General features: G+C 60.3%; 2 protein-coding genes across 2 annotated transcripts; one reads left to right on the forward strand and one right to left on the reverse strand.

Moving 5' to 3' along the window:
• Window positions 1–3,339: 3,339 nt before the first annotated feature.
• TESK1 (testis associated actin remodelling kinase 1) lies at window positions 3,340–15,388 on the forward strand. The gene is made up of 10 exons (XM_063179853.1): window positions 3,340–3,577; window positions 10,308–10,429; window positions 10,560–10,608; window positions 10,831–10,977; window positions 11,153–11,235; window positions 11,907–11,997; window positions 12,192–12,275; window positions 12,744–12,833; window positions 12,999–13,149; window positions 13,390–15,388. Exons 1-10 carry the CDS (start codon window positions 3,359–3,361, stop codon window positions 14,418–14,420), a joined length of 2,067 nt encoding a protein of 688 aa, XP_063035923.1. The 5' UTR covers window positions 3,340–3,358; the 3' UTR covers window positions 14,421–15,388.
• A 289-nt stretch (window positions 15,389–15,677) lies between these two features.
• On the reverse strand, window positions 15,678–20,387 carry LOC134431954 (B-cell differentiation antigen CD72-like). The gene is made up of 8 exons (XM_063180254.1): window positions 20,218–20,387; window positions 20,040–20,132; window positions 19,751–19,837; window positions 18,867–19,181; window positions 18,479–18,627; window positions 17,996–18,147; window positions 16,940–17,106; window positions 15,678–16,598 (listed from the first exon to the last, which is right to left on the reverse strand). The coding sequence occupies exons 1-7, from the start codon at window positions 20,294–20,296 to the stop codon at window positions 16,968–16,970; spliced, it is 1,014 nt and encodes a 337-aa protein (XP_063036324.1). The 5' UTR covers window positions 20,297–20,387; the 3' UTR covers window positions 15,678–16,598; window positions 16,940–16,967.
• Window positions 20,388–21,851: the final 1,464 nt, after the last annotated feature.

The following is a 21,851-nucleotide window of genomic DNA, read 5'->3' on the forward strand; positions in this document are numbered from 1 at the left end:
AGCTCCCATTTCCTACAGGACAGAAAGGATGAGATGTTTTTCAGGGAACAGCTGTCTCATAAACAGGGAGCTGGGGAACATAGAGGACTTGGGGGTGGAGATCTGCAGGGTGATGTGTGGTAGTGTGGGAAAAGAGCAGAGATCTCCTGGCACAGAAGGAAAGAGGAAATTTGGGACCAAGAGGCTGCCCCCACATTCTGGAGACAAGCACCAAAGGGAGTAATTTGAGTCTGCCAGCGCTCTTTGTCCTGCTCACCCCTGTGTCTGCACAGCCTCTCCAGGCTGGAAAACCCTCATGCACTTTAGCCTTGTGCCTGCTCTGGCAGCACACCCCTGGCAGCAGCAGCCATTGATTTTCCAGAGCATTTGCAGAGAAGGAGTCTCAGGTAGGGATGGGCTCTTGCACATGGGTACAGAGGAGGGCACTGCTCACATTCTGGCTCTGGGGCTCTGAGCAGGGCAAGGCTTTGGTCAGGGTGGATTACTGGTGGCTCATCCCAATCAGAGCATTGCAAGGACCCCAGTGCCACCCCAGTGCCCCCAGTGCTGTTGTGGAATAGAGGTGGGAGTACAGCAAGGACCAGGTTTCCTGTGTGGAGAGCCCCTGCATCCCTCACTGCCCTGCACAGAGCCTGGCCAGCCCATACCTGTGGTGTGCCCTGATCCTTACAGGAGAAGTCTGCACTTCTACAGCTCCAGCCTCCATAGGCTGGTTGAAAGCTCCCACCCCTGCTCTGCCTGGGTGATGCACAATTCCCAGCAGGCAGGGTGAAGATGTTTACTAATCCCTGAGCCTTTTCTCTGCAGGAGAGGAGGGGTGTAGAGCCCAGAAAGAGAAGGGCAAGGAGGACAAAGCCCCCCTCCTCTCTCCCCTGCAGATCCACGTGAGCAGAGTACAGCCAGGGAGACCTCCTTCCTGCTTTTCCTCACCAGGGATTGAGGAGCTTAATTCAGGGTTTGCTGCAGGCTCAGCCCAGCCTGACTTTGCACCCAGCTGCTTAGTGTACTTGCCTGCACCATGGGAGGGATTTGGGGCACTGGAGACTTTTAGCCATGTCTCAGTTCAGCCCTGCTGTGCCAGGCAGGAGCAGAGCGTGATGGAAATAGCACAGTAGAGTTACCAGTGCTGATGAGAGAAGGGACTGCAAATCCTGCAGCAGCAATTTCCACAGTCAGAGCCATCTCCAGGGCTTTAATTTATCCATTACAACTTAATTGGATGTAAACCCAGTCACTTGTGAGCAGCAGGAGCTCTGATCAGGCAGTGGTCCTGAGTTTCTGTCTTCAAGAAGCCTCACCAGGCCTCCCCATCCCTGCTGTGGTGCCTTGACCATCAGGAATCTGCTGCACTCATGTGGAAGGGAGACCTGGCTCTCCTTGCTGCCCCAGGTGTGCTGTGCTCCTCTGAGCAGTGTCCCACATCACTGAGGAGCTGCTCATGGGGCTCATGTGGGTGCATCAGCATGCTCAGATACCCAGGGCTGAGCCCAGGTGGGCACCCACTGCCACCCATCTGAGCAGCCACAGCTGGACACCAAGGCAGGAGGGCACAGACTGAAGCCTCCTGACCCCACGGCCAGATGCTGTTCTCTCCTCCCATCCGTGGAGTTGCTCCTGTCATTTTGTCAGGCTGCTGTCAGCAGGACTGACATGTGAGGCTGAGGAAATGTAAGAATGTGGCCTGTTGCACAGCACTCCACCCCATGGCTGCAAAGCCTCGCTGGCACATGCTATCCAACAGCCTGGCAGGCTGGAGTGGTACTGGTGAGGGAAAGGATGGCTCAGACCCCTGAGACAGGGACTGGCTGAGCCCTGTCCCCAATCTCTGCATCCCCACATGTAGGAAACTTGCCCTGCACAAACCCACTCCCTCTGCAGGCCTGGAAGAGCAGGAATACCATGAATTCCTAGGGCGAGGGCAGGGCACTGTTCCCACTATAAATAAATGGGAGGCTCAGTTCTCTGCTCTAGCCCACAGGGTTATTCTCCCTCCTGAGACAAGGAAGAAAACTCAGCTCATGGCCCAAGGTGTTTATGTTGTGCTTGATGGCACCTGGAGCCGAGCGGTGGCAAAAAAAAAATGCCACACCAAGAGATACTCCATGTGGCTGCTTTTCCCAGCAGGAAAATCAGCTGGAGTGGTGCAGGGCATGTGCAGCCAGTCCTACCACACAGGGAAAAAGCTGTTTGAGGGGAGCTGCACAGCTGTGGCAGCGCCCAGAGTGGAGGCTGGGGCAGGGCTGGGCCAGCACAGGCAGGTGGATGCCAAGGAGAGCGTCAGCAAAATGTGTGGGACTGAGCAAGGGCAGATCCAGCTGCAGAAAGTCCCTGGGCAGGAAGGACAGGACAGATCAGCCTCAGAGCAGGCAAAAGGCCTGAGGTGGGGGAGCAGCAAGCAGAAGGAAACCAGGGAGAAGTGGAAGAGCTCAGGAAAACAAGGAAGGCAAAAGGGTGCCAGAGGCACCGGGCATGCTGTCACTGAGAGGCTGCTCCTGCCTGCTCCTCCGGAGGACAGATGCACTGCCCCTGGAACACCACCCAGGCTGGGTGCAGGGGCAGACTCCAAGCCCTGATCCAAGGGCAGAGATCCAAGCCTGTATCAAGGGGGCTCAAACTGCCAACAGCTACTGTATGGGGGAACTGGTCCCACGACACTGTATAGGGTGGGGCTGGATATATGGGGAGATCCGATCAGATCTCCGTGCCTTTTGTCCGTCCATCAGGAACTGGGTGCTACAAAGACAAAGAGAGTCCCGTAGTTAAACGAGAAATCCCGGCAGGGCCCGGGGAAGGAAGGAAGTCCCGCACCTACAATGTGCATCCAGGTGGGACCCAGGGGAGCAAGACTCCCACGCCTCTAAGGCGCATCCAGGGGTTGAGGACAGTCACAGCCCTGTGTCCGTGGGGTGTGCCCAAGCTCTGCCCCGGGATCTCAGGGCCTCGCAGCACACTCTGGCGCGCAGGGAGACGCCCTCTCGGCACCCACCGGAGCCCGGTGCCGGTGGACGCGGACCCCGGGGCGTCCGGGACCGGGCGGGCAGCGCGGGGCGGGGCAGGGCGGTGGTGGGGGGGCTCTCCCGCCGCGCTCGGCGGCGACGCCGGCGGGTCCCAAGGAGTTAAGGGCTGTCCCCGCCCCAGCCCCGCCCCGCCGGTGCCAGCGCTCGGGGCGGCGGAGGCACAGCGCCGGGCCGCGGCGGGGGTCGGGGGGGAGCCGGCGCCGGGCCATGAGCGCGGAGCGCCCCGGAGCGCCGCCCGCCCCGCGCCGCCGCCGCCGCCGCCGCCGCTGCCGCTAGCATCGCCCCGGGGGCCGGGAGAGCGGCGGCGCCCCGGCCGCGCGGCTGCCCCGGCGGGGATGTGAATGGCGCTGGGGGTGCTCGGCGGGACCGACATGGAGTGGGAGAAGCTGCCGCGGCGGCCCAGCGAGGGCGAGGGGGAGGCGGCGGGGCCGTGGCCGGGCTGCGGGCGGCTGCGGCCCTCCTCGTACCGGGCGCTGCGCAGCGCCGTCTCCACCCTGGCGCGCATCGACGACTTCTACTGCGAGAAGATCGGGGCCGGCTTCTTCTCCGAGGTCTTCAAGGTGTGCGGGGCGGGAGCGGGGATGGCGGGCCGCGGGGCATCCCGCCGCGATCGGGCGTCCCCCGGGACCGCGGCAACAGCGCAGCCCCGGCCGCGCCCTCGGCTGGGGAGCGCGATCCCCCGGCAGCCGGGCGAGGCCGGGGCTGCTCCGGGCGGTGCCGAGCGGAGCGGAGCTGGGGACGCCGCGCTCGCCCCGTCCCGGCCGGGGCGTTGTGCCTCCATCGCCCCGGGCAGGGGGAGGGGAGCGCCGGCTCTGTTTACAGCCGGGGAGGCTGAGCGCTCCCAGCGCCGCGCCGTGGGGTGCGCGGGGGGCCGGGTGGCGGCAGCCGAGCCGCGGGGACCCCCGTCACAGGGCTGGACAGCCGAGCCCGCCCGGGGTGTGCCGGTGGCAGGCAATCCAGGTAGCGCTCCTAGGCACTGCAAGGTGATGTCCGGCGTTGCCGGGCCTGCCGAGCAGGTGATGTGCAGGATTCCCCGCGGGACCCCTACGAAGGTGTTTGGCTGTGGGACAGGGGTGTGATGCCGTAGAAGAGCAGGGGGCTGGCTCCTGGCGGAGCCCCCAGAGCTGCCTTTGTCCTCCATCCTCTCAGGGACTGTCAGGGTGGGGATGCCTGTGTGTGGCCCGTGCCCAGGATACCGGTGTGTGAGTGCTGATGGGGAGCTCGGGGTCTCCAGCAATGAGGCAGAGGTGCATGCTGGCAGTATCCTGCCAGGCCAGTGCTCTGCTGCTGGTGATGAAGGGCTGTGCCTCGGTGTCACCACTACCTCTCCCGGCAGAGGGGAGGTGTGTGCGTGTGTTGTTTTCAGCGTCGGCATCACTTAAAGTACTGTAAGCCACGGGCCAGGACTGCCCTTAAGTGATGATATAGAAGCTTCATATCCCTCAAAGAGCAGCTTAGGGCTGGGCACAACCCCCACTACCTGCCACCACAGTCAATGAGGTTACAGGCAGCACAACCGTCAGGGCATTCACATCCTGGCAGTACCCTGGGGTCCCTCTCCAACCCTGACACCATTCCCCACTCAGCAGTTGACCTGTTTCCTCCTCAGCCACCAAAGAGGTGTCCTGTGAGGGGCCATGGAGAATGTGCAGAGAGGTCCCTTTCCTCCATGCTCCTTCCTGGAGCTCCCAGTGGAGCCATGACCTCCCTGCTGGCTGGGTTTCTGCTATTGATCTCTGGCTTGGAGTGCACAACAGCACCTTGGAGCAGAGGGAGGCATTTAATAATGTCAGGCGTGGATATGGCTCTTTAATAATGGATGCTCCCGTGTCTCAGCGAGGCCACAGTCTCTTCTTGCCTCACTGTTTGTTTTCCCACTCTCTGCAGGAGCCACAAAATGCTCCTTCTCCCATACACTGTTCAGGTTCTTGTAGGGCCACTGGCACGTAGGATTTGGGGGATTGGCGAAGGTTGAGAGGTGGGAAGGGATCAGGATCAGTAATCGACATGTGTGCATGGTGGCAAGGAAGCAGGGATGGGAGGGGGCCAGATGGGGCTTTGTGCTTGTGCGGTGGATTGAGTCCAAGAGCTCAGTAGGATGGTGGGGTAAGCCTGGGATCTGAGCTGGGGTTTGGCCGCCAGAGCTCGTGAGGAGGACAGAGCTTGGCAGGGCAGCCCAGGACCCATTTTCCTCCCACCTCCCTTGCTCCTTCTGTAGCTTTCCAAGGCTGTGGGCACTTGAATTTGCCTGCTCTGTGTGGCTCCTGTGCCGTATGTCATTCCAGCCTTGGTGGGTGAGGGGGACAGGGAGGGGACCTTGACATCTCTGCCCCTGCGCAGGTAGCTCGGTCCTGGTGTGGAGCTGAGCCAGGGCCAGGCAGGGTGCTGACACTGTCAGCATCTCACTGTCTTCTCAGCATTAAAACCAAAGGGCTCCGTGTGTCCTAGCCCTGGTGTCCCAAGCTAGCCCCTCCAGTCAAGCACCTCTCTCAGAAAGGCTGTCCAGAGCAAACAGGAGACAGCAGTGACAAGAAGCTGCTCTTTTTCATGGCGCTTGTTCGTAGCTGATTCCCCACTGTGCTGCAGAGCAGGGCTGTTTTCCCTCTGGAGCAGCTGGTTCTCATTGCCTTTCCCTGTGCAATTTCAGAGGCACTAGCCCCCCCATTTTCTCAGATACACAGACATTGCAGGAAGCCACCTCTCTATTTCCAATTGACTGAGCAGATTGAGCCAGGTCTGTTTGTGCCAGGCATTTTCTCCAACCCTTAAACCATTGTTGCATCTCTTCCTCAAATCCCTGTCTTACTTTCCCATGTTCTGGCTGCAGCAGACCCAGGGGCTGTGGGCAGCATCCTTGGGGCTCTATCCAGAGGCCTTCACTCATCTGAATCTCAGCCTCATGCCCTGATGTTGCACATCCTCTTGGAAATGCCATCTCCCAGGGTGCAGCTCTATGATGTGCTCTGTCCAGCACCCCATTTCCATGTTGTGTGTGTGTGTTTGTGTGGTTTAGCAGCTCCCAGCATGGGCATAGCTCAGGAGAGGGTTTTGGCATCACTGTCACTTGCCCATCTCTGCTCGCTTCCCCACCAACCTTTGGAGTTTTCTATTTACTTCCAATTTTCCGGTGCAACTAATGGAGCAAGTCCCTTCCTCTTATCTGCTGCCCTTCATCAGGGACCTTGCCTCGTTTTACAGAGCAGAGTGAAGCAGCGTGACACTGATGGGGAAACTAAGGCAGGCAGGGAGGAAGTGAATTAGCCAAGGTCAGCCAGCCATGGCAAGGCTGGGAGCAGCCCTGGCCCCGCAGCTGCTGCTTGGGAGTCCTGGGCACAGGAAACGTGTTGTGCTGACCAGCTGGAGACCTGCCAGCCACTCTCCTGCTCTGTCACAGGGCATGCTCCAGCCTTGCCAGCCAGGCCAGGCAGTGATCTGCCACCACAGTGTAGCACTGGCACTGCCCCGGCCCCTGCTGTGCCCTAGGAGAACAGGAGGTGGGGGTTGCTGGTGCTCAAGCACCCTCCAGGAACAGGTGCTTTGTCTCAAAGTCTGTCTTGACTGATTCTGCCTTTTCCATTTGATGAGCACGCTTTCCAGTCCCAGCCTGTTGTGTTACTGTGATTCCTGTGAGCTCAGATGCAGTTGTTGTGGGTGGCTGTGGGTTACCAGTGCCATTGCAAGCTCCCTTGTCCCCTCCTGTATCCCCCACAGAACTCTCAGGGGTGACGGGCGCAGGTTGGTGTCCCTGTGTGACTGTGCCCTGCCTGTGTGGGGCAGGGCAATGAGCAGAGAGTGGGGCTGTGTGCCAGGCTGTCCCCAGTGCAGGCTGCCGGGGGGTGGCTGCTGAGACCTCCGGATGGGGAGATGTCAGGGAGCTTTGCCCCATGTCTAGACGGGAGCGCCGGCTGTGGGGAGGGAGCAGGCCGTCTGCTTGCTCTGATTAGCATGCTCTTTAAATAAGACTCTAATTTCCGCTGTTAAAAGAGCTCAGATCCCTTGTGCCCAGGCTGGGGCTGCCGCCAGCCCGGCCCATCCCCCAGCCCTGTGTGCTGGCGGCAGATGGGATGGGAACCAACATGCCACGGCACCCTGGCTCATCCGCGGAACCCCTGAATGCACCAGCCATGTGGGATGCCGGGGAGCATCGGTGAGGGGTGAGGGCTTGCCTGTTTCCTGGGTGGGGGACAAGTGGCATGTGCTCCCCCTGCAGCCCCACACGGCTGCCCGGCTGAGCTCAGCTCCGGGGAATGCGCTGGGATTCCTGGGCACCATGCCAGGGTGCATGAGAGAGGCGAGAGGGGACACCTTCCTGCCCGAGGAGGTTGTGCTGCCTGCTGCCTTCTCTGAACGGCAGTGAGGGAGGAAACCTCCTTAGTGGGGGGCTTTGAGCCCCCTGCAGCCATGGCTGATGCCCTTTGCTGCGGGGTCTGTGTCAGGGGGTGCCAGGGTGCTGGGCTGGTGCTAGCACTTGGACAGACTGGGTAAACTGGGCAGTGCCTGTGGGAGTCATGGAAAGGGAGCATAACTCCTTCCCTGCTGTCCCAGGTCTGGGCTGGCCTTGAGCTGTCCCAGGTATGGGCTCACCTTGCAGGGCAGATGGCAAAACAGGGCCTCACAAGTGAGTTCATCAGACAGCCTCAAGGACATCATGCCCCATGGGGGTGGAATCACGGAAAAAGACATTGGGGCAGGGCTGTACTGGGCAGGAGCTCCTGGGATCCCTGGGATAATTCCTGAAGAAGCGGCTTCGGCTTTCGCAAGACCTTCCCTCCCCCAGGCTGCCTCTCCTCCAGTCTAAAGGTGTCCAACCCCATGTGACTGCGCTCAGCCCTCACTCAGCCCATTCCAATGGCAGGTGGCTTTTTAATGAGGAATTCAGCCACGGCACCTCCCGACTGGACTGACCGTGTGGGGCTGAGCTGGCGCCCACCAGATGCTGCTCCCTGATGCAGGGCTGCCACTGCTGGCAGGGAGCTGGCCAGCCCTGCGGCCATGGCCACCGAGTGCCAGCACTGTGCATGCCACACGGCATTCCTGGGCATTCCTGGCGTGGGCGCGTGGCGCCGGAGCCTTGCCGCCTCCAGCCATCCCAGCGGGCATGAGCCTGCCTGCGACACTGAGCCCGGTCCTGCTGTCTGGCAGCTGCTGGTGCCAGCCAAACTGACCCAGCCAGTCCTGCCAGCCCCACGTGGCGTGGGAAGGGAAGGAAGCACTGCCACCAGGAGAGCTGGGTCAGGAATGATGGCTTTTGCTGGGCAGCACCCAGTGCCAGAGGCTGGGCAAGGCTGTGGATCCTGCTGGCCTTGTCCAGGCTCTGCCTTCCTCAACCCCCGGCTCCATGGGGAGCTGGAGGGACCAAGGGAGACTGTGCCCACCCTGCTTTGGTCACACAGGCCACCTCCTTAAAGCCTGCACTGAAGCCTGGCTGAGAGCCCAGTTTCTGTTTCTGGTGCTGCCCTCAGCTGCCCCACCGACAGGGATGGGTGGAGGAAGGACAGTGATGGGTGAGATGGGGTGGGGTTGCCCCTTGCCCTTGGTCCAGGTGTGACCAAGGAGTCCTGGGATGTCAGGGTGGCATTGTCAGCAGCTCCAGGTGCTGCTGGGCAGTGGTGTGATGAGCAGGGCAGTGAGCACAGGGAGGATTGGAGCCCCATTAGAGGGAGCGCTCTGGGTGCTCCCCACAGCAGGCTCTGCAGTTTCACCCTGGGACAGGCTCTCCCTGAACCCAGGAGCTCAGTATGTCCCGTGCTCAGCAAGGAGGAGGCGTGGGGAAATCCACCCTGCCTTCTCCCTGCAGCATGGTGGGTGCCAGGATGGGGGCCTGTGGTAGCAGGTGTCCAGGTGTCCCCTTGCCACTCGTCAGGGTCCACTCCGAGCTCTGCTGTCACGTGGCCCCTGTCGGTGGGTCAGCTGGCTCTCTGGGGCTGGCTGGAGGTGGCACAGGTGTAACTGGAGCAGGGTGCCCACAGGCAGGTGTCTGCTGAATTATTCAAAGCCTCTGCATGAGCTCAGGGAGCTGATGGTGGCACGGCACAATTACTGCCTCTCGCTTCCACTCTGACTGGGACTGGTTTGGCATCAGTGCACACAGACATGTAGAAGGACTTTCATAGAGCACTCATTTTCCCCAGGGCCTCTTGAAGGGATGTGCTGCTGCTCCATCCCCTGGGTGTTTTCTGCTGGATAGATCCCCATCATGGCATGCACCCCAGGAGCAGTGCTGGCCATGGGGCGAGAGGAGAGCCCTGGAGGGGCCAGCATGCCAAGCTCCCTCTGTTGTGGTGGGGACAAGGGCCAAGCTGGGAGCAAGACAGGGGTGCTGGACATCCTGCCTCCTGCCAACCCCCTGTGTTTTTCCTGGGAAGGCAATCCCTGACGTGAGGGGTGTTGTGGGGGTGTTGTGGGGCTGGCCAGGGCTGGCACCAGCTCAGCAGCCTCAACCAGCATCGACTAAAAAGGAGAAGAGCAGGGAGCTGACGGCAGCACTGAGGAATGCCTGTGCCTCCGTGCACAGCTCCGTGTGTGCTGGGGGGCAGCTGGGATCCACTGGGTTGTCCCCCCGGGCAGCTGCTCCTCCGAGGCGGGGCTGGCATCCCACCCCCAGCACCTGCTCAGGAGGGGACCCTCAACACTGGTTTGGTCCCCCCACAACGGTGTTAGGTCAGGGCATCCCGTGCTCTTCCCTTGCCCTGCACATGCCAGGGAGCTGCAGATGGACGGGGTGTCTGTGCTTGGCCATGCTCCAGCTGCTGTTCTTGGCGGGGGACCAGGCCCCCAGATCGCATGACAGTGTTGGGCTGGGGCTGGCTAAATATACAGCTCATCCAGGCTCCATGCCCTGCCAGACTCGGGTCAAGCGCTACAGCTGGCCACACCTAGAGCTGGTTCCGAGGGGCCCCCTCTTTGCTCCACCCCGTGCTGGTAGGGTCTGGCTGGGTGGTGCTGACCAAAACCAGTCCTCCCTGATGCTTCCCAATCCTGTACCTGCCTGTTCTTACAGTGGAGCTGGGCTCGCAGCTTATGGAGCTGTTGTTGCCTCTCAGAGTTCAGGGCAGTGTAGCATGGTGGAGGGAGCATAACGAGCAGGGTGCCCCAGGAGGGATGGGGCTGTGTGTCATCAGTCCTGGGAGTGCTTGGAGATGTGGGGAAAGTGCCCCCCTAGCCCTGGTGGTCCCTGGGGTGCCGTGGGATGCTTAGCTCCCCTCTCTGGGCTGGGGTGGGAGCCGGGTGAAGCCTCGTGTCCATGGGGGCTGCAGAGGTGAGGCTCAGCCTTCCCTGCATCCCCTCCAGGTGCGGCACCGCCAGTCGGGGCAGATCATGGTGCTGAAGATGAACAAGCTGACCAGCAACCGGGGCAACATGCTGCGGGAGGTGCAGCTCATGAACCGCCTCTCGCACCCCAACATCCTCAGGTAGGACCTGCTCCCCCATTGCCAGCCCCCCTTTTCCCTGGCCTGGGAGTTTGGAGCTACTGCTGCTGCTGGATAAGCTGTTGGGTCTGGTCCCTGCCACAGCCACCCTCAGATCTCCTCTGTCTCACAGGTTCATGGGGGTATGTGTTCACCAGGGACAGCTGCATGCACTGACAGAGGTAAGAGTGTGGCAACAGCCGTGAGTGTCGGGGTTCCTGCAAGCCTGGGGAAGGGACAGTGATGCCTATGGGGACACATTCTTGGCCTGTGACATGTGCAGACAAGGCCCGCTGGGAGGCTGTGGTGTGGGTTGGTTGGAATATGCATTAGGAGGAGAGATGGGCATCCAGTGTTACAGGGGGAGGGATGCTGTAGTGCAATGGCCTGGCTCTCCCCATCAGTACATCAACGGTGGGAACCTGGAGCAGCTGCTGGACAGCCCTGTGCCCCTCTCCTGGTCCATGCGTGTCAAGCTGGCCCTCGACATCGCCCATGGCCTACGCTACCTGCACTCCAAGGGCATTTTCCACCGTGACCTCACCTCCAAGGTACAGGATGTCCCCGGGCACCGCATTCCCATGTTGTCCCGTACCCGTGTTGCTTCCTTGGTGCCCGAGGTGTGGCAGGCTGGGGAGCAGGAGGCTGTGCTGGGGCATCCTGAAAACACTGGCCAGGGAGGTAGGGCTGGTGCGCTTGGTGTGACAGGTCCTCCTGTGCCCACAGAACTGCCTGGTGCGCTGCGAGGCCAGTGGCTACACAGCTGTAGTGGGTGACTTCGGCTTGGCAGAAAAGATCCCCACCTACAGGTACGTGGGCAGCATCCACCTGTCTATCCCCATCCCTGGAGCCCACTCAGAGCAGAAGCTGGAGAGGGATGGACCTTGGGGATGCAGCTAAAAGGGTGGGAATGACCGCAGGGCATTCCCTAAGGGGCAGTAATTAGCATTGACTCTCAGAAGGCTGATCAATCACTTTATTATACTGCACTTATTAAGAAACCCATCACCCTCACCAGGTGGTCACGATACAGGTGAACCCCATCGTTCTTTCAATCCAAACACCGCCACCAGTGGCCAGTTAAGAAATCACCCTTTGGTAAACAACTCTCCATAACACATTCCACATGTTCTCAACAACAGGTGCAGCAAGTGAAGATAAGAATTGCTTAGCATTCTTTTCTCTGACCTTCTCACAGCCTCTCCCACGATAATGTTGTCTGTAGCCAGAGAGGTGCTGCCACAGGAGTGGGAGTGGTGAGATAGTCCCTGGCAGGGCAGACTCCAGGAGCAGTTTGGGAATGGCTAGGAGGAGGTGGAGAAGAGGGGGGTGTGACTGGGGAGAGATAAGTTTGCAGAGTGCATGGAAGAGGCTTAGCCCAGGAAAGGAGATAGAGATGGTGATCTGGTCTGCTGCAGCAGGGGGATGGGAGGATGGGCATGTGGGGGACTGGGCAGCTGATATTCCCCTTATCTCCCAGTGAGGGCAGCGAGAAGGAGCCGCTGGCCGTGGTGGGGTCCCCGTACTGGATGGCACCCGAGGTGCTGCGTGGGGAGATCTACAATGAGAAGGTGAGGCTGCCCTGTGTGGGGTCTTACTCAGGCTTGCGCTGCCAGTGGTTTGCAGTCCTGGGGTGCATCCGGAGGTGACAAGGTGCCAGAGCCCCAGTGTGGTGCTGCAGGGAGGAGAAGGGCTGTGGCCTTGCAGTGGTGGGCACATCAGCTGAGGGCTGCAGGGTGCACTGATGAGTCCCTGCTCTCTGCAGGCCGATGTGTTTGCATATGGCATCATCCTGTGTGAGACCATTGCTCGTGTGCCAGCTGACCCCGACTACCTGCCCCGCACTGAGGTGACTCTGGGATGGGAACGGGGAGTTGTGGGCAGCAGCACTGGGGCTGGGGCCATTTCATCAAACAAGGGGGGGCCATTCTGTATGGGGCAGAGACTGGTCCCACAGTGCAGTGCAGGACTGGTTCCACATCTCAGGGCTAGGGTGCTGTGTTCCACTTGCTGCCCAGGGAGGGAGGGATGGTCTCTGCTGGTGACTTCAGAACCCATAGTGAGCCTGGAAAGGAGAACAGGGCAGTTACATTAAGGCAGAGGGCAGAAGTGGTACCTGTGTCATAATATCCCCCAACCTTAGCCCAATTTGGGGTGACATCAGAGTCCTCCCCTGCTGTGTCCCTGCTGGGGTGCTTCCAGATCCACAGTCCTGTGTGACAGTGCAGGGGGTAGGGGGCCAGCCCATGTTGGATCCCCTGGGCCTTGTGGTGCCCTAGGAGACCCAGCCTTACTCTTCTTCCTTTCCCTGGTGCAGGATTTTGGTCTGGACATCACCACTTTCCGCACCATGGTGGGAATGGACTGCCCAGCGGCCTTCCTCCAGCTGGCTTTTCACTGCTGCAGTGTGAGACTCCCACCTCCGCTGGCTGCCCTTCCCAGCTAGGGCAGGCGGGCAGGACAGGCTGCCTGGCCTGCTCACAGGGCGAGCAGGGAGCTGCCTCTGCTCTGCAGGGCTCCCTGGGGTGCTTGAGGAGGCACAGCCCTGATGGCGAATCCCTGCTGCCCACAGATGGAGCCCACCTCCCGCCCCTCATTCCTGGAAATCACGCAGTGCCTGGAGAGGATCCTGCAGCACCAGCTGGGCACCGAGGGTGCCAGGACCACCCTGTTTGGCATCGGGGAGAGTCTGCCTGCATCTGGAGCTGCAGCCACACTCGCTGGTACGTGGGTGCCTCGGGGACAGGCCGTAGCAGGGTGGAAAGGTGGGGGAGTGTGGGGTTTCCCATCCCACCCCATCAGCTGTAGGGGAGGAGACAGGGGTGTGTGAGGTCTCTGGGATAGAGCTGGTCCCTGTTCCTCCCTTGGGATGCACGCCTACCTTGTTGGGTGCCCGACACCCCATAGCACCCCACAGGGGCAGCTGCTGGCTGCTGGTGACACTCTCCTGTGCCCATGCCCAGGGGTGGCCAGGAGGTCAGCCAGCCACACCGAGCAGTCGCCCCTGCGTGAGCCGGGGACACAGCACCTGCAGCCAGACCAGCGCCTGTCCCGCAGCCAGTCTGACATGTTCCCTTCCAAGTCACCCACCCTGCTGCGGCCACTGGAGCCTTACAGCGGGGCCAGGTCCAAGGAGACGTCCCCCCGTGTCAACCCCTTCTCCCAGCGTGAGGACCTGAAGGGGGGGAAGATCAAGCTCTTTGACACGCCGAGCAAGTCGGTCATCTCGCTCACCTTCGACCTGCCGCCCCCCGCCCCGCTGCAGCTCAGCAACCCCGTGACGCCCGAGCCCGCCGTGGAGGTGCAGTGCGACTTCTCAGCGCCCGCCAGCAGCCCCCGCAAGTGCCACTCTCTGCCCTCTTCTCCTGAGCTGACCCACCGGGGGGGCCTGGAGCTGGCTATGGGGTCCTCTCATCCCACTGACGACCCCCAGCCCCCCGCCCTCCTTCCTCCCCCAGCGTGGGGAGGAGCCCCCAGCTCCAAGGCAGAGGAGCAGATGGACCGCGGCCCAGACTGCTCCAAGCCGCCGCAGCCCGGCCCACTGCCCCTCAACAGCAACTTCATCCGCACCTCATCCTCGGGCACGCGGGCCTGGCAGCCAGACGTGCGGGCCCCCAACGGGCTCCTCATCAACAACAACCACATGATGGTCAGCAAACCTCTGGCCTGGGGCAGTGGGCTGGAGCATGGCTTCTCTGAGCTCAGCATCTCCTGCGCAGCAGCACTGGAGCGGACGGAGCGCTCGGCCATGCTGCCTGGGCACAGCTCCGGTGCCATGCTGGAGCAGGATGAAGTGCTACCCTGCCCTGGCTGCTGCCTCAGTCCCTTCAGCTTTGCCTCCATCTGCCACCGGCCAGCGCCCAGCCCGCCCCGCTACCAGAACCTCAACTGCGAGGCCAAAAGCCTCATCTGCCACGACCGGGGCCAACACCAGAAAGCCCCGGGGCCAGTGCTGGCTGAGCCCAGCCTGAAGCTGCCAGAGGCGCAGTCCTAGTGATGGGGGCCCTGGGGAATGGGGCTGAGTCCAGCTGCCCCTTGCACCCCTCTGCAGCCGCAGCACTGGGCAGTGCAGGAGCCTGGCACACCCCCACGGTCTGTCATCACTCGGCGCGTGGTGGCCACCAGTGGCCGTGGTGCCAAGTGCTGTGGCTGCTGCGGCGCTGCCCAGGCACTCAGGCACCCACCCCACCAGGATCAGCCTTGGGGATCTGCAGGGAACCCTGGAGGTGGGCTGGGTCTCTGCTGGGGACCAAAGTGCAATAACACTGCTGCCCTGAGCACTGCCCCGAGCGGCAGGGCTGGTCCCCCGCGGGGGCCACGGGGCTCAAGCCCTGGATCCAGGACCCCCTTTCCCCAAGGGCTCACCTTCCTGCAGGCTCTCGCAGAGGGGTTTACAATGAGCCTGCTACCTTGGGAGAACTGGGAGTTCCCCGCACCCAGGCGGGTGAGAGGGACTGGGCTGGGGTAGAGAAGTCAGCGTGTGTATGTGTGTTTTTGGGGATCCTGGGGGGCTGGTGGGTGAACCCATGTGTGTCCACAAGCATGGGGAGCACAGCCAGTCCCTGACATGGGGAGAAGAGGGCAGGGGACCGTAGAGGGGCAATGCCTGTGGGCAGTGCACGAGGAGGATTGCCAGCACTAGGGTTGTCCCTGCCTGACTGATGCTGAGGGTTGGGTGCTGAGTCAGCACAGCGCCTCGCATCTCCCTGGCACGCAGGTTTGGGAGCAGGATGCTGGCAGAGGGGCCAGGATGCCATCCTGGCATCATGGGGATGGGGCCAGTGGGCAGCACAGCTAGGCTGCCTGGCCCCCGGCAAGGGTGGGAGCCGGCTTTCCTCCCTCCTGCACAATGCACTGGTGAATGCAGAACTCTTTGTGTTTTTTATTATTATTAATAATAATTGCTAGTAATATATACCCAGCTTATTTAAAGTGTTCAATAAAAACTGAATGTCCCAGCAACTCTGACTGCTGGCTCTGTCTCTTGGATGCATGTCAGATGTGGGCCCAGAAGGTTGCATGGTCTTGCCTGGGCACTCTGGGGAACTCCTCCAGGACTGCAAACCAGCCTGGCTCAACCCAAGATCTCAACTCCTCTAAAGCACCCATTGCGATTGAGATGCCTTCAAACAAATTCTTTTTCATTATTTAGGTTCTTTGGGTTCATGCCCTTGAATCCACAGTGTTTGCTGTGGTGTACAAGAAAACAAAGAGCAGAAAAACTGGGTCTCTTTATTGGTATAAAGTGAGTTTAGCCAGCAGACAAGACAGATGAGTGACACGTGCCCCCTCCAAAAAGCCTGCCTTTAACACCCTTTTGCTCTTCATGCAAGCTTACTCACACAGCAGTTCATCAGCTATATATGGCACACACAACCTTATCGTAGACCAAGAGCATTTTCGCCTGGCTGAACATCACTTCCTCTGCTCTCACCTGGCCACAGTGTTACATCAGGGCTGCTTTGCTTAATCTTCACATGTGCACGTTTCTAGCAGCTATTTTAAGTCCTGATGAGTTGTCTTGCAAAGCGTCAGCCTGCTACAAGTGCCTGAGTTAACTTTTGCTTTTGAAAAGCACAATCACACCATGGGACCCTAAGGGTCGTTGCTCTACTTTCTAATTAGCGCAAAAAAATCCCCAAATGTCAGCACAGGCAGGGGCCAGTTCGGGCTCAGCTTCCCTCCTTGGGTGCTGAGCTTTGCCGAGGCCGCCGAGTGCTGGGTTGTCTGAAAGCCACGGCCAAGCTGCTCCTGCGATGGGGTGAAGCAGAAAACTCCTGCTGTGGGGATGGGGCTGGGCTGTCCCCAGCTCCTGCTCCTGACATGCCACAGCACCGCAGCTCTCTCCATGCTGGCTGTGTGGCACGGCTCCAGCGCTGAGTTCCAGAGCTTGATCCATTCTGCAGCTGGTTCTGAGCTCCCCACTGCCCACAGCTGTTGTGCTCAGGAGGACCCAAAGTGTCCCATGCAGGTGTGGGGTTGGCTGTGGAGCCTGTGCCACTCAGCCAGAGCACACCAGCTGGAGGCATCCATGCTGCTGGGCATCGCGGGGAAGGCCCTGGGTGGCCCAGGGGCAGTGGGGTGTGGGAGGGAAGGGGTTGGCTGGAATGGATGGGACATCCTGGGCAGGGGCACAGCGAGGCTGGAGCAGAGGCGGTGCAGGGTGCAGGTGCTGCAGGGGGAAGCAGAGGAGGGTGAGGGTGGCGGTGAAGGTGAGATGCTGCCCAGCCTCCAACACATGCAACGGGGCTGGGAAAGCACCTTGCCAAGAGTTTTCCCCCATCTCTTTCCTTAGCTGAGCCACAGCTTCAGCTCTTGAGCTACCTCAGACCCAGAACGCCCATGGCAACAAAGGGATGGAGGCAGGGTCCATCCAGCACAGGGAGGTGACTGCATTCCTCTCCCTTTCCATGGGAGAGGGAGTCGATATCCCAGAGGCAGAGCTGCAGGCTCCCTGCCTTCCTCCAGGCACACCCCACAGGGCCCGTGTGTCCCTGTCTCAGCAGGACTCACCACAGCAGTGCTGGGACAGCAGCCGTCCTCACTTGAAAGGGAGGCTTGGCCCTGCTGCCTTCTCACAGATCCAGAGGTGCAGGTCACCGGGACCAGTGCACTGCGCGGGTTTGATGCTCCCACGGCTTATTATGGCACAGGTTCCGTTCGATTTTGACTGCCACGGCCTGGATGGGGAAACAAACAACACATCAGGCACTGACATGTTCTTTCTACAAACCCTGCTGAGGCAGATGCTGCTGCTGACAACCGCCTTTTGTACACTGGCAGAGGAGGGGTTGGATGCTGCAGTCAAAGGGGGATTTCCCAGTCCTCCCCTACTGATTTCACAGGCTGAAGGCTCAGCTGATGCATTCCTGCATTTCCCTGGACAGGCTGAGAAACACTGTAAAAGGTTTGCAGTGCCTGTGACACCCCTTTAGCCTGCGCCCTCTCAGCTTTCACTGCTGGGGGTTGTTCATGCCTGCAGTGGGGAGAGCCAGGTCCTCCCTGAGGACACAAGGACAACCAGAGGAGCTGGCCTGAGCCTGGCTCCGCTCCGGGCACAGCTCCCGTGGCAGGGCTGAGGATGGAGGGCCAGCGCCCCAGAACCTGGCCAGACAGGCTTGTTCCTCCCCAGTGCTCTCAGACACTGCAAGAGGAAGCGGCAGCGAGCTGAGGAGATGGTGCACGTGGCAGGGAGGAGCCCAGGATTCTCCACAGAAGGCTGTGATCTCCCTTTGGAGAGGAATTAAGAAGGTATGTGGGAGATAGGCATGGCGCTCCAACACCTTGCTTAGGCCCCAGATAAAATTTGGGGGTTCTTCTGTCCATTCCTGCTGGCTCCTGCTTCTCTTGCCCTGCATTTTACCCACCCACGTGTCTTGGCTTTCCATATGCGTGTCCTCTGAGCACCTCATCACACCACTGCACCCACCTTCCCTCAGTCCCTGCTGCTCTGATGCTCCTTGTTCCCCAGGGCCTGTGCCTCGAGCTGGGTACTGGTGGGGTTTAAAACCCTTCCTAGAGCCATGCCAGAGGAGGGGAGTTTTGGGAAAAGGCAGTGCTGCCATGTACCTTTCATAAAGGGAGCCATCCACCCAGAACCAGGCCTCTGAGCCTCCCTCACTGTCTGGGTCCTCTTCCTCCAGCCAGCCATAGTCGTACCAGGGAAAACTGCCCTTCTGCAATCCAATCCAGTATGGGACATCTGCATTCTTCAGAAAGGTCTGGAGAAGAAGAAAAAGTGCTTTTCCATGTTTTATTCCATGGCACCCATGTACTGCAGTACTATTTACTTCACAGCAGGGTGACCATCTTCCCAAGGAGTCCCTGGGGCTGGAAGTTCTCGAGCCCTGGTGCCCTGGTCCAGCTTGGGAAGGACCAGGGGTGCCAGAGACCTTCTATCCCATGTCAACCACCAGCCATGTGCTCCAGAAAAGAGCCTTGCACTCTGCAATGTTTTGGCAGGACAGGGGGCCCCCAGAACCGTGCTAGCCCACCTGGGGACCTCATGGCTGGACACACCATCCCCTGCCCTCAGCTCCCCCAGCACCCTACCGGCACAGTCCAACGAGTCCAGGATTTGGTGACCAGGAGCTGAGAATATGTCTTCTCACACTCATCTCTGCTGTCTTCCCACGTCTTCTTCTCCGAGGAAATGAAGAGGCACTTGCCCCTGTACAGCAGCCAGCCCGAAGGGCAGCAATCTGTGGGTAGGGGCACAGCTGAGGGGCTTGCTCAGCCACAGATGCCCTGGAGGGTGACAAGGAACAGCCCCACACCTTCCCAGCAGGCATCACAAGCCCAGTGTCTGCTCCAGCACTGCTTCAGCTCTTGGACCATTCTGTCCCCGCCATGGGGTCAAAAAAGCCAGCACTTGGCCCTTGGCACCTGCTGAGCAGTGCCAGTGCTGGAGCACCCCCTCCCTGCGCCATCACCACCCTACCTATGGCTGTGCAGGAGCGCAGGAAGGCCACGGTGCTCTCGCTGCTGTTGAGCCTCGCCTGCACCTCCTGCATCTCCCTCTCCGTCCTGCCCAGCACCCCCGTGACGCGGCGCAGCTCCAGGCTCAGCCTGTCCAGCTCCAGCTGGCTGATGTTGCCCTCGTGCCACGCGCGCTGCAGCTCCTCTCTGGCCCACACCAGCTCCAGCTGGGTCTGCTCCAGGCTCTGCCCCTGCGCCCTCAGCTCCTGCGACAGGCGGCCCTGCTCGGCCTTGTGCTCACGGGAGGAGTCCTGCAGGCTGCGGGTGACCTGCCAGTCTGGGGACAGGGGGGGTGAGCTGGGACACGAGCATGGGACAGCTCGGATGTGGGACTGACCCTGCTTGAGGCAAGTGGGGTGGGCAGGGTAAGGCAGGGGATTATCCATGATGAATGGGAAAGGTGGCAGGGAAGGATGCAGCAGGGAAGTGCACGGCTAAGGGTTGGGTAGGATCTGGCAAGGGACGAGGCAGGATGGGCATAGGAGCAGACACAGCAGGTGAAGGGCAGGGAGGGTACAGCAATATGAGGCTGGACAGTGCCAGGATGGGAAAGAAAAGGGGCAGAAATGGAAAGTAAGGTGAGGAAGAGGGATGATGGGAGGCAAAGGCGGTGTGAGGGACGTGCGAGGGATATAGGCCAGCTTGTGGCAGACAGCACAGGGACTCAGCAGTGAGTGTGCATGAGCATGCCTCCATTCACCCACAGTGCCCACCCCAGACAGATGCCCCCCAACCCAACCCAACCCAACCCAACCCAACCCAACCCAACCCAACCCAACCCAACCCAACCCAGGGAGTGTGATGCTCACATTCCCAGCCCTAGATGCTCACAGTCCCCCAACTCACAGCAAGTCCCCAGGGCCACGGTGGCCACCAGCAGCAGGCAAGTTGTCAGCAGTCCCACAGGGATGCACCACCGACGGGACCAGCACCCTGCACGACACAACAGACATCGCCTGAAGAGCTGGAAAACCCCTGGCAGCCCCCAGACCTCCCTCCTGGATACAAGCAGGAGAGTGGTGGCATGACAGCACAGGTGTTGGTGATGGGAGTGGGAGTGGGAGGACCCCAAAACACCACCCACAACCCAGCCCAGAACCACCCTGGGTCTGCTGGAATGCAGCTGGATGCTCACCTGGGCTGGGCTCTCCATCTCCATCCCCATCCTGCCCTGCCAGTGCTGGCTGGCTGCTCTCGTAGGGGCTCTCTGCCTCATTCATGCTGAAGGCTGTGGGAGGAAGGCAGGGGAGGGCAGCTGAGGCCGAGGGGCTGGGCACGGCAGGGACAGCGTGGCGGGGCCTGTGGGCTCTCACCTGCCTCCAGTGCCTGGCTGGCCATGCTCCGGCCCCCCATCACCTTGGCAAACCTCAGGTCAGCATAAAGCTGGGCCATGTGGGGAGCGCTGGGCGAGCCCTGAGCCCACTCTGCCCTGGGGATGCCTCTCTGCGATGTCCCCTTTGCTCCAGGTGACTGCGCCGTCCCTCAGAGGTGCAAAGGAGAAGTGCAGCCAGCATCTGCAGAAGCAGAAGTTTGCTCTGCACTCTAGCAGATGGGACTAGTGAGGCACGGCTGCGGGGACCAGCACCCTCCCATTGGTCCCAGAAACACCAGCCCATCCCCTCCCACGCCCTAAAAGTTCTCATGGTCCCCTAGGCAGGGGCAGGGTGAGGGCAGCACAGCCAGGTGTCACAGCAGGGGCACAGCAAAGGATGGACCCAAATCTGGGGACTGCGGGGCAGAGCAGGGCAATCCTGAAAACAGGAGAAAATTGCCTGCGTGGACAGCTCTGTGGAGGGCTGGAGATCTTCACAGACTGAGATTTCCCCTCCCAGCCTCTGAGAGTGGGAATTTCCCCATGATGTATTTTGTTCCACTACCTCTCATGTTCTCCCTGGTCCCTTCCAAAGAAGACCCCAGCTTTGGCATTGCTCCAAAACAGCCCCGGAGAGTTACAAAAACCAGTGATGTCCCCTTTGCCTTCCCTTCCCAAGACCACAATCCCAGCATTCACAACACCTTCTTCGTCCCTCCAAACACCGTCTTGGTCCCTCCAGGCCCTCAGTGTCTCAGAGGTCTCTACTGAACGGCATCCAGAGAAGGGCAGGTTTCAGAAGGGATGCCCCCAAACTCTCCCACTGCTTCCCATTGCCTCCCACTGCCTCCCCCTCCATTCCACTGCCTTGCCATTGCCTCCCACTGTCTCTCAGATGGCCAGATGGGCACATCTGAACACAGCCAGTCCCTGGGACTGCACTGGAGGTGCACAGTGATGCTGGGGGAGCACAGTGTTACATAGCCACTGTCCATCATCTCTGCAGGAGCAAGGGAAATTCTTCCTCAGTGGAGAAATCAAAAGATCAAAGCCAGATTTAAAGAGGACGGGAAGGAGGTTTAGAAAACTAAAAGTTGGGCAACCTCTACTCAACCTCCTGGAACAAAAAGGAGCATGTCCACCTGGGCATTCAGGGGTCCAGATCCAGGGAGGACATGCAGGGAAAGGCCAGTGGGATTTACTGGGTGACTGCTTGGTGTGCCTTCTAGTGCTTGGAAGCACCGGCATGGGGACGAGGGGAGAGAACAGGGCCATTTATCATGACCCTTTGGTGTCTGGGATGTGGTTTTCCATAGTGTATTTGGTGGCAGAGTGGAGAGATGTGGCCTTGACGAGAGGAGAAGTGAAAGCTCATGCTGCAGTGTGGGAGTCTCTTTTAGGCAGTAGGGCAGTGATGCTCAGATCCTGCAGAGCACCAAGAAGAGAGAACCTCCATCCTGGATGGAGTCAGCAGCAGAGCGACCTGTTCCCAGCTGGAAGCCAGACCTGCTCCGCCCTGCCCTAGGAAATCTGGTGAATTCTCTGTAGCTGTGCCCCATGCTCCAGCCCCAAGCTGCACCACCCCAGTGCTGTCCCAGGGGACCCTGAGCTGTTTCGGGGAGCAGAGGGGGAGCC

This window comes from Melospiza melodia, chromosome Z (assembly GCF_035770615.1).
Source record: "Melospiza melodia melodia isolate bMelMel2 chromosome Z, bMelMel2.pri, whole genome shotgun sequence".
Taxonomy (NCBI): Eukaryota; Metazoa; Chordata; class Aves; order Passeriformes; family Passerellidae; genus Melospiza; species Melospiza melodia.